Consider the following 12,227-nt stretch of genomic DNA (forward strand, 5'->3'; position numbering starts at 1 on the left):
ATTTTAAGTCCAGAAATTTACTGTGGAGCTGGTCTAGGTTAATGCTTTCAAAGTTATCATTCGAAAAGGTTATTAAAGCTACGAATACAGAAGCTGATTAGACTCATTTCATTTAGTTATAGAGGTCATAGAGTCATAGAGGTTTACAGCATGGAAACAGGCCCAACTTGTCCATGCCGCCCTTTCTTTTTAAAACCCCTAAGCTAATCCCAATTGCCCACATTTGGCCCATATCCCTCTATACCCATCGTACCCACGTAACTATCTAAATGCTTTTTAAAAGACAAAATTGTACCCACCTCTACTACTACCTCTGGCAGCTTGTTCCAGACACTCACCAACCTCTGTGAAAAAATTGCCCATCTGGCCACATTTGTATCTCTCCCCTCTCACCTTAAACCTATGCCTTCTAGTTTTAGACTCCTCCCCTACCTTTGGGAAAAGATATTGACTATCTATCTGATCTGTGCCCCTCATTATTTAATAGACCTCTATAAAATCACCCCTCAGCCTCCTACGCTCCAGCCTATCCAGCCTCTCCTTATAACTCAAACCATCAAGTCCCAGTAGCATCCTAGTAAAACTTTTCTGCACTCTTTCTAGTTTAATAATATTCTTTCTATAATAGGGTGACCAGAATTGCACACAGTATTCCAAGTGTGGCCTTACCAATGTCTTGTACAACTTCAACAAGACGTCCCAACTCCTGTATTCAATCTTCTGACCGATGAAACCAAGCATGCCGAATGCCTTCTTCACCACTCTGTCCACCTGTGACTCCACTTTCAAGGAACTATGAACATGTACCCCTAGATCTCTTTGTTCTATAACTCTCCCCAACGCCCTACCATTAACTGAGTAAGTCCTGCCCTGGTTCAATCTACCAAAGTGCATCACCTAGTTACTGGAATATTATTCATCTCTGATTTTTTTAGTTTAAAGTTTATTTATTGTCATAAGTAGGCTTACATTAACACCGCAATTAAGTTAATCGCCTAGTTGCCACACTCCTGCGCCTGTTCGGGTAGACTGAGGGAGAATTTAGCATGGCCAATGCACCTAACCAGCACATCTTACAGAGTGTGGGAGGAAACCCACGCAGACAGGGGGAGAATGTACAAACTCCACACAAACAGTGACCCAAGCTAGGAATTGAACCCGGGTCCCTGGTGTTGTGAGGCTGTGGAGATGCTGGTGTTGGACTGGGGTAAGCACAGAAAGAAGTCGCACAACACCAGGTTAAAGTCCAACAGGTTTATTTGGTAGCACAATCTACCAAATGGTGTTGTGATGCTGCAGTGCTAACCACTGTGTCGCCCCATTGGTATGTGTATTACAATCACTAAAGGAAGGTTTATAATGGGAGTTCCCCAGGGGTTGGTGTCAGGACCCTTGTTATTCCTGATATATGTTATTGACCTAGACCTTGATGTACAGGAATTAATTTCAAAGTTTGCAAACAATACAAATCTTGAAAGTATTGTAAACTGTGAGGATGATGTGAGAACTTCAAAAGGATATAGACATGTTGGTAGACTGGGAAGTGGTTGATGAAATTTAATGCAGAGAAGTGTTAAGTGATTCATTTTAGTTGGAAGAGTGCGGTGAAAGAATAGAAACCAAAACGTACAATGCTAATGGGAATGCAGGAGCAGAGGGACTTGGATGTATATGTGCATAAATCATTGAAGGTTGAGAGAATGGTTAGTAAAGGCTTTAATAATGAGGGCACAGAGCACAGAAACAACAAAGTTATTTTAAGCTTGTACAAAGCACTTGTTTGGCCTCAACTGGAGTATTACATCCAGTTCTGGGCATCATTGAGAAAGGATGTGAAGGCATGAGAGAGGATTCAGAGAAGATTCATAAGAATGATTCAAGGCTAAGTGGATAGATTGGTGAAACTAGGCCTACTTTTCTTGGAGAAAAGAAGGTTGAGAGGAGATTGATAGAGGCATTCAAAATTCTGGTGGGTCCGGACAGAGTAGATAGGATAGAATTGTTCCCATTAGTGCAACAATCGAGAACTATGGGCAAAGATTTAAGGCAACTGGCAAAAGAAACAAGGGCAAAATGAGGAAAAACAGAGTGGTTGGTCAGGATCCGGAATGCACTGCCTGAGAATGTGGTGGAGACAATTTCAATCGAGAAACTCAAGAGTGAGTTGGATTATTATCTGATATGCAGAGCAGGAGTGGCACTAGGTGAAATGTTCCTTCAAAGAGCCAGCATGGGCACAATGGGCCAAATGGTCTCCTCTGTGTGGTAACCATTCTGTGTTTATATTTTCAAGCTTTTCTTGCTAACTATCTCCAGGAAAGTCATAAAAACATCCTGGAACAAAGTTGTATGGAACTGTGGTTGGCTCACACTGGGAGGACTGTGCACAATTCTGATCTTCATATTACAAAAAGGATGTAGAAGCATTGCATAAAGTACAAAAGAGATTTCCAAGAGCAACGTCGGAATTGAGAGGGTACAATTCAGGAAAGACTGAACGGGTTCAGGCTCAGTTCCTCTAGAACAGAAAAAAATCATAAAATCATAGAATCCCTACAATTCAGAAGGAGGCCATTCAGCCCATCGAGTCTGCACCGACCACAATCCCACCCAGGCCCTATTCATGTAACCCCATGTATTTACCCTGCTAATCCCCTGAGACTTGGGTTAATTAAACATGGCCAATCAACCTAACCTGCACATCTTTGGATTTGAAAAATGTACCATCATGACATGCTCGGAAAAGTCTTTTTGCTATTAAGCAAATGATACAAATGCGAGATGCTGTCGATGTGGCATTAAAAATTTCACAGATAGAATGCAAGACTGGGCGGAGAAGTGGCAGATGGACTTAGAACATAAGAACATAAGAAATAGGAGCAGGAGTAGGCCATCTAGCCCCTCGAGCCTGCCCCGCCATTCAATAAGATCATGGCTGATCTGACGTGGATCAGTACCACTTACCCGCCTGATCCCCATAACCCTTAATTCCCTTACCGATCAGGAATCCATCCATCCGCGCTTTAAACATATTCAGCGAGGTAGCCTCCACCACCTCAGTGGGCAGAGAATTCCAGAGATTCACCACCCTCTGGGAGAAGAAGTTCCTCCTCAACTCTGTCTTAAACCGACCCCCCTTTATTTTGAGGCTGTGTCCTCTAGTTTTAACTTCCTTACTAAGTGGAAAGAATCTCTCCGCCTCCACCCTATCCAGCCCCCGCATTATCTTATAAGTCTCCATAAGATCCCCCCTCATCCTTCTAAACTCCAACGAGTACAAACCCAATCTCCTCAGCCTCTCCTCATAATCCAAACCCCTCATCTCCGGTATCAACCTGGTGAACCTTCTCTGCACTCCCTCCAATGCCAATATATCCTTCCTCATATAAGGGGACCAATACTGCACACAGTATTCCAGCTGCGGCCTCACCAATGCCCTGTACAGGTGCATCAAGACATCCCTGCTTTTATATTCTATCCCCTTCGCAATATAGGCCAACATCCCATTTGCCTTCTTGATCACCTGTTGTACCTGCAGACTGGGCTTTTGCGTCTCATGCACAAGGACCCCCAGGTCCCTTTGCACGGTAGCATGTTTTAATTTGTTTCCATTGAGATAGTAATCCCATTTGTTATTATTTCCTCCAAAGTGTATAACCTCGCATTTCTCAACGTTATACTCCATTTGCCATATCCTCGCCCACTCACTCAGCCTGTCCAAATCTCTCTGCAGATCTTCTCCGTCCTCCACACGATTCACTTTTCCACTTATCTTTGTGTCGTCTGCAAACTTCGTTACCCTACACTCCGTCCCCTCCTCCAGATCATCTATATAAATGGTAAATAGTTGCGGCCCGAGTACCGATCCCTGCGGCACGCCACTAGTTACCTTCCTCCAACCGGAAAAACACCCATTTATTCCGACTCTTTGCTTCCTGTCGGATAGCCAGTCCCCAATCCACTTTAACACACTACCCCCAACTCCGTGTGCCCTAATCTTCTTCAGTAGCCTTTTATGGGGCACCTTATCAAACGCCTTTTGGAAATCCAAAAACACCGCATCCACCGGTTCTCCTCCATCAACCGCCCTAGTCACATCTTCATAAAAATCCAACATGTTCGTCAAGCACGACTTTCCCCTCATGAATCCATGCTGCGTCTGATTGATCGAACCATTTCTATCCAGATGCCCTGCTATCTCCTCTTTAATAATGGATTCCAGCATTTTCCCTACTACAGACGTTAAGCTGACCGGCCTATAGTTACCCGCCTTTTGTCTCCTTCCTTTTTTAAACAGCGGCGTAACATTAGCCGTTTTCCAATCAACCGGCACTACCCCAGAATGCAACGAGTTTTGATAAATAATCACTAACGCATCCACTATTACTTCTGACATTTCTTTCAATACCCTGGGATGCATTCCATCCGGACCCGGGGACTTATCCACCTTCAGTCCCATTAGTCTACCCAGCACTGCCTCTCTGGTAACATTAATTGTATTAAGTATTTCTCCTGCTGCCAACCCTCTATCGTTAATATTTGGCAAACTATTTGTGTCCTCCACCGTGAAGACCGACACAAAAAACTTATTTAAAGACTCAGCCATATCCTCATTTCCCACTATTAACTCCCCCCTCTCGTCCTCCAAGGGTCCAACATTCACTCTAGCCACTCTATTCCTTTTTATATATTTATAAAAACTTTTACTATCATTTTTTATATTAATTGCTAGCCTAGCTTCATAGTCTATCCTTCCTTTCTTTATCGCTTTCTTAGTCTCTCTTTGTTGTTTCTTAAATTTTTCCCAATCACTTGTTTCTCCACTATTTTTGGCCACTCTGTACGCAGCTGTTTTTATTTATTTTTATCAACCCGGATAAGTGTGTGGTGATCCATTTTGGCAGATCCAATGGGATGAAGCAGCAGTATAATATGAAGGGTACCATTCTTAGCAGTGTAGAGGATCAGAAGGACCTTGGGGTCCGGGTCCATAGGACTCTTAAATCGGCCTCGCAGGTGGAGGATGCGGTCAAGAAGGCGTACGGCGTACTGGCCTTCATTAATCGAGGGATTGAGTTTAGGAGTCGGGAGATAATGCTGCAGCTTTATAGGACCCTGGTTAGACCCCACTTGGAGTACTGCGCGCAGTTCTGGTCACCTCATTACAGGAAAGATGTTGAAGCCATTGAGAGGGTGCAGAGGAGATTTACAAGGATGTTGCCTGGATTGGGGGGCATGCCTTATGAGGATAGGTTGAGGGAGCTTGGTCTCTTCTCCCTGGAGAGACGAAGGATGAGAGGTGACCTGATAGAGGTTTACAAGATGTTGAGAGGTCTGGATAGGGTAGACTCTCAGAGGCTATTTCCAAGGGCTGAAATGGTTGCTACGAGAGGACACAGGTTTAAGGTGCTGGGGGGTAGGTACAGAGGAGATGTCAGGGGTAAGTTTTTCACTCAGAGGGTGGTGGGTGAGTGGAATCGGCTGACGTCGGTGGTGGTGGAGGCAAACTCGTTGGGGTCTTTTAAGAGACTTCTGGATGAGTACATGGGATTTAATGGGATTGAGGGCTATAGATAGGCCTAGAGGTGGGGATGTGATCGGCGCAACTTGTGTGCCGAAGGGCCTGTTTGTGCTGTGGCTTTCTATGTTCTATGTTCTATGGGACTTAATAGGATGGAGGTTTATAGGTAGGCCTAAAAGGTAGGGATATGTTCGGCACAACTTGTGGGGCCGAAGGGCCTGTTTTGTGCTGTAGTTTTCTATGTTTCTATGTTTCTAAACACTAAATTTAGCCATTTTTGAATCTTATGTCAAATATGTCATGATTCAGCCAGTCTACATATCCAAATGAATGAAAATCCATGGGTCAACGCAAATGCTGTGATGCATTCACCCAGAGTTTAGCTGTCAGCTCTGTCAAAGTTTGTTAAGGTTGTAAACCGTTCGGCAATCTGCAGAGCATTGGTGGGTTAGGGGCACCCCTCCTTATCAAAAGTTTCTACAAATCACAAATCAATTACTGCTTGCCATCAAAAACCAATGATCTAAATGGTTGGCAACATTCAATGTGACTATGGCATTGTATCATGCTGATTAATTCATGAATGAATGCAATTACAGTGCTGTTAAGAGAATGCAATTCCTTATTATGAAATTCAATACATGATTTCTGTTCATCCCACAGCTTTAAATCTTCATTAGTTACGTTTGAGTTATAAGGAGAGGCTGGATAGACTGGGACTTTTTTCTCTGGAGCGTAGGAGGCTGAGGGGTGATCTTATAGAGGTCTATTAAATAATATGGGGCATAGATCAGCTAGATAGTCAATATCTTTTTCCAAAGGTAGGGGAGTCTAAAACTAGAGGACATAGGTTTAAGGTGAGAGGGGAGAGATACAAAAGTGTCCAGAGGAGCATTTTTTTCACACAGAGGGTGGTGAGTGTCTGGAACAAGCTGCCAGAGGTAGTAGTAGAGGCGAGTACAATTTTGTCCTTTAAAAAGCATTTAGATAGTTACATGGGTACGATGGGTATAGAGGGATATGGGCCAAATGTGGGCAATTGGGGTTAGCTTAGGGGTTTAAAAAAAAGGGCAGCATGGACAAGTTGGGCCGAAGGGCCTGTTTCCATGCTGTAAACCTCTATGACTTTATGACTCCATGACTATTACAATGTATGTGCACACAAACGTTCAGAAATTCTGAGAGCAGTCATTTTCCTCTTTGATAGGCTTAACTGCTTCTCATGCACTTCTGGAATTTTTCTACCAATATTAAATCTATCACATCGGCATTCATTCAATTTCTTTAACATGTCACCTGCAAAATTATGGTTAATGTTACAAACGTTAACAAGTAACCAGATGACTTCAACAGACCAATGCCAAGCAAAGGTCAAGCAAGGGCTTGTAGCTGTATTTTCAACTGTGTAATTAGGAATACACGCAGCTGAGAAAATGTTTTACCACATGAAGGAAAGAATAATAGACGATGATTCACCCAGGCGGCTTTATTTTTTCACCTCCCAGTGGTCAGTTCAAGTGCAAAATTAGCAGAGTGCTAGCAAGGTGTCCGACCTCTTAATTCCTGCTGCACTCTAATTGCCCTCAATTAAGCGGCTACTTTATTGTTAGCCCCCTTTTGTTACAAATTGTGTTTTTCAGTTTCACGATCACACACAAATGGGTGTCTTATATCACAGTATATATGGACAGAGTCTCTGTAAACTCTAATGCCGAACAACTCAAATGTTAATGAAGTAAGCTGAACCATAAAATCCTAATTTGCAGCGCTCCCTGAACAGGTTTAAGCTAATTGCAAATCCATTAGATTTTTATACATCAGATGCAGAAATTGTGTACTCGTCCCCATAGTATTGATTTATGTTTCCTTTATAAATAAGAAGTCAACCCATCAATTTGAGGGGAACCTCAGGAAGCAACACAGAAAACAAAAACAAAAGAAAGATTTTTTTGATAATGGTTTGCTCCAGGATTAATCTTTTGAATATTCTGAAGCTGTAAAAAGGAGAGCGTAATTGCAACCACGGACCGTCACCAAGTAAAACTGACTCTAAAACTCAAATATTGTTTATTCATAACATGTAATAACTTCAGCAAATAAAACCAGAATAGCAGAATCAGTGATACTACAGCAGTACTGGAAGGTGGACAGAGTAGTGAAGAGAGCAGTTAGATATAAACAATATACTTTCAAGCATCTGAGGGACATTTTTCTCGGACTTTTGTTTGCAATTGCTGGAAGTATCTGAAGGTGCAGTTAGTTACCTTATTTTCTCGTTGAACCTGAATTGCTGATTTCTTTTTCTTTTCACATTTAAAAATGTTTACCTCCTCTTCCCCTTTGGCTGTTCTACATTCTTCCTGCTTACTGGAATATCAGAGAAGTATAATTACAAAAGGGAGCTTCGAGGCATCCAGATACATCCACCGTGGTTTATCCTATCACATTATAAAACGGTACTATTGAGATAGTTACTAATCAACTCCAAAATAAAACACACCGCAGATTGCTCCACTTTAAATGGGCCGTGTAATTGGTAAAACATCTTTTAATTGATTCCTCACATTAATTAGGTGCCTGCCTCCTCTTACACAGCACAAATGTGGTGTATGTAATGCATCGTAATATTGAATTTCAGCAACACCTTAAGGACTGGCTGAAAACCTTCCCTTTTGTTGAATAAATAAAATAATTTTTATTTCCAGAACCATGTTTCTGAGGGAAGTTGATGGCAGCCTACAATGGAAAATGACAAAATCCAAATGACAACTTGGCCTTGGCAATGAGATGAGAATGTCCGGCAATTCAACGGTCAAAAATTAAATTGGTTTTGGGCCGTCTCAATTCAATCCTTAACGAATAGTGACAGTCGAGAGAGATCTGCTTTAAATGCGTCAAATAGAAAGATAGGCCTGAATTTTACGCTGTCCTCGGTGGGTTTTGAGGTGGGGTGGGGCGGGGGGGGGGGGGGGGGGAGCGTGAAATTGCCTGGAAGGGATTCCCTCTGGGATCCGGTCCGCCCCGACATGGAAGCAATTTTATGGTGGGTTAGGCAAGGCCTTCGGGGCGGCTGGGGGGAAATGACCTGCCTTTGCTCTAATTTAGGGCCTGAAGTGGCCACTAAAGGGAATTTCCTGCCCAACCTCAGATTTTAAGTTCTCAGGCAGATGACAGAATGAGGGGACTGTAGAAAAAATTAAAACCCTCATCTCTGGTGAGAAGTGGGGGTCACCGGATCTCTTCCCCCCTGACCAGCTCCAATCTTCCCCTCCACCCCAGGGCCAATTCCAATCTACCGAGCTCCCCACCGCCCCCCGCCCCCACTCCGATGACCAGGCTCTCCCCTCCTCTCCCCGAAGGTCAGCCCTGATTGCACCCTCACTCCCTCCCTCATCGATCCCACTTGCAGAGTTGCAGCAGGTCCTCCCCAACTGATCGCCCCCAATAAGCTCCGCCTCCAGTAGACGTAGTCCCCCTCTGGCTCCACCCCCTTGGGCAGTGCCAGTTTACCCCTTGGACAATGCCAGGGTGCCAAGCCAGCACTTCCAGGCTGGCACTGCCCAAGGCCACCCGGCGGGGAGGGTGGGAGACGTTAGTAGGCCCAGAGAATACCGTCTTGGGCCTGCTAATTGTATTGGGATGACAGGTTCGGTGACACTTACATATGATAAAAATATAACTTGTGGATTATTACTCAAAGATCCTTTGTGCCCTTTAAATAAGACAACAAAAAATTCATTACAACTACCAAATAAAATTTATGACAAGTAAGGTTACTATTTCATTCTGATAAATAAGTATTCTCACCTGGCTACACCTTGGGTTAGTTCTGGCACAACCACTCTCCGACTCCAGGCCACAAGATCTCGTTCAGTGGCAATTTCACTTCTTGGAGCATTACTGTGCATCTGCCGCACTCCTTCGATTTGTCCACTGCGTCTCAACCCAACATTTGGAGGTGAATGCATTTCAGATGCAGAACTTTGAGAGCCTGATATGAACAAATTTAGAAATTTTGCGATGCATGTTACAACACCAAAGGCAGTTGAAATCATAAATGGAGCCAAATTAGCAAAAACATGTTTCAAAAACACAATTTTACTTTTGGAAGCATCAGTCAACAATCAAGTGTCCACAAATCCCGAACGGAAACAATGGAAAGCTGGCTATGAAGGGCTTTGTAATCAGACTCACATTAACACAAAAGCCACAGTTTCAAATGCAGCTTGGACAAGTTTAATTGGATTTAGTATTCTCTGAAGTATGCCACCAAATGAAGTATAGAAACGGCAGTAGTGATAATAACAATTTGTTTAAGTCAAAAATGATCAGAAATCATTCCTCTTCAAAATAATTAATGCCACTCAATGTGAACAGGTGTAGAGATCATTAGAAAAATACTTAAAAGAAAAATTCAAAGGATGTGGTCTTCGCTGGCTATGCCAGCATTTATTGCCCAATCCCAAGTCTTGAATTAGAGCCCTAAGAATATAGGTGCAAACAAATGTCATGATAAATCAATTATTGAGAGATTTCATTTAAAAATGGTTTACTTTGACATCAAAATGCTATTTTAAAGATCCATTTTACACAGGTTTTAGAATGATGTAATTTGTTTTCATTTTGCTCTCGAGATGTTGGCAAGATTGCACTGACTGTCCATTCTTAATTCCCCTGGTTTCGTACAATATTTATGGAGTAACGAAATAGAAATATCTACCAAGCAATTTTAACAGAAAATTGAAGCCTGGTGGTTGCGACTTATTTGCACATTTGATTAAAATCTAATGAAGTTAAACTTGCTGAGATTACAAATTAGTACGAACTAACATGTGGATTCCAGTGTGACAGCAATCAAACTCCAATCTGTAGAGTGCCTTAGTACATGCTCAAAGTCTAATGGTTGTAAGAGTGCCTGGACATTCCTACATTGAAAACTAATTGTAATACGACGATTGGCTCCCTATTTCTAATTTGTTACACTTAATTTTGTACTGCATTATCTTATTCCTGCTTGTGGGTAAAAGCATTTATCCCTGGGTATGAGCACCCGGAAGTGATTTGGTGGGGAACTGTATAAGAACATAAGACATAGAAGCAGAATTAGGCCACTCGGCCCATCGAGTCTGCTCCGCCATTCAATCATGGCTAATATTTTTCTCATCCCCATTCTCCTGCCTTTTCCCCATAACTCCTGATCCCCTTATTAATCAAGAACCTATCGATCTCTGTCTTAAAGACACTCAATGGCCTGACCTCCATAGCCTTCTGTGGCAAAAAGTTCCACAGATTCACCACTCTCTGGCTGAAGAAATTCCTCCTCATCTCTGTTTTAAAGGATCGTCCCTTTAGTCTGAGGTTGTAGTCTCTGGTTCTAGTTTTTCCTACTAGTGGAAACATCCTCTCCACGTCCACTCTATCCAGGCCTCGCAGTATCCTGTAAGTTTCAATATCATCTCCCCTCATCCTTCTAAACTCCAACAAGTACAGACCCAGAGTCCTCAACTGTTCCTCATACGACAAGCTCTTCACTCCAGGAATAATTCTTGTGAACCTTCTCTGGACCCTTTCCAAGGCCAGCACATCCTTCCTTCGACATAGGGCCCCAAAACAGCTCACAATACTTCAAATGGGGTTTGACCAGAACCTTATGCAGCCTCAGAAATACATCCCTGCTCTTATATCCTAGCCCTCCCGACATGAACCTAACATTGCATTTGCCTTCCTAACTGCTGACTGAACCTGCATGTTAACCTTAAGAGAATCTTGAACAAGGACTCCCAAGTCCCTTTGTGCTTCTGATTTCCTAAGCATTTCCCCATTTAGAAAATAATTTGGATCTTCATCGACCAAGGTAAAAGATAACCAGCTGAGCAAAATTTCAGAGGCCCAGATAGAGGGCAGAGAAAACAATAGTGCATAGAGCTGAGATCGAATAGCTAAGTATCAAAGCCCTCTTGCTTTAGACAAGTCTGGCATCTGAATTTTTGTGAACTGATAGGGAATCTGAGCATGAGAAGCCAGAGATCTAGCAGGTGGATTAATTACATCTTTTGTAATTCAATAACTGCAAACTAATTTTTGGATTAAATAAGTCTCTATCGTCTTTACTGTCTAAAATGTAGATTCCCCGAGCACATAAACTGCAGAGGCATTATGCGAGTCACTGACCAATGCGATGGTACCTGGGGTACAAACAAGCAGCAACCAAATGGAGATCATGCTTTTATCCAGGGCATAATGCCGTTGTGCTTTTACACTACTATCCAAAAATTAGCATGTGTCAAATCTTACCTACGCTGAATAAAATAAAACCACTGTCACCAATGAATCATTTCAAAACTTGAGGATAAAAGGTTGAAGGGTTAATTGATGCCGATATGCCAAATTCCCAATGACAAAAACAAAGGTTTTTTATGTGATGCATTACATCGTTAGCCTCTTTCTTTCTTTCCACAATATGTACAAGGGAATGACAGGTCTCCCTAAAGACATGACCACATGCATTAGGACAGAGTTAAAGGCCTCCATATTACGCAGGACTACTTTTGGGTCCTGATCTCACTTGTGTCAGTGATGCGCCCTGCAGCACAATCATTCAGGAGGAAGCCACGTAACTGGCTGCTTTTGCCTTTGCAATTCAGGACACTGGGTCAGCGGCACCATTGGAAACACTATAGTTAGAGGGACATCAGCAACCAACACA

The 12,227-nt window shown here is 42.7% G+C and overlaps 1 protein-coding gene across 3 annotated transcripts in view; it reads right to left on the reverse strand.

Annotated features, from left to right (window-relative positions):
• Window positions 1-12,227, reverse strand: part of phip (PHIP subunit of CUL4-Ring ligase complex) — a 228,272-nt gene that overhangs the window by 71,546 nt on the left and 144,499 nt on the right. For all 3 annotated transcript variants that reach the window (XM_078212450.1, XM_078212449.1, XM_078212448.1), the window contains exons 19-20: window positions 9,329-9,512; window positions 7,786-7,888 (exon numbers count right to left, since the gene is read on the reverse strand). In XM_078212450.1, the coding sequence (XP_078068576.1) occupies window positions 7,786-7,888; window positions 9,329-9,512 (287 nt within the window). The remainder of the gene's footprint in view (window positions 1-7,785; window positions 7,889-9,328; window positions 9,513-12,227) is intronic.

This window comes from Mustelus asterias, chromosome 5, assembly GCF_964213995.1.
Source record: "Mustelus asterias chromosome 5, sMusAst1.hap1.1, whole genome shotgun sequence".
NCBI lineage: Eukaryota > Metazoa > Chordata > Chondrichthyes > Carcharhiniformes > Triakidae > Mustelus > Mustelus asterias.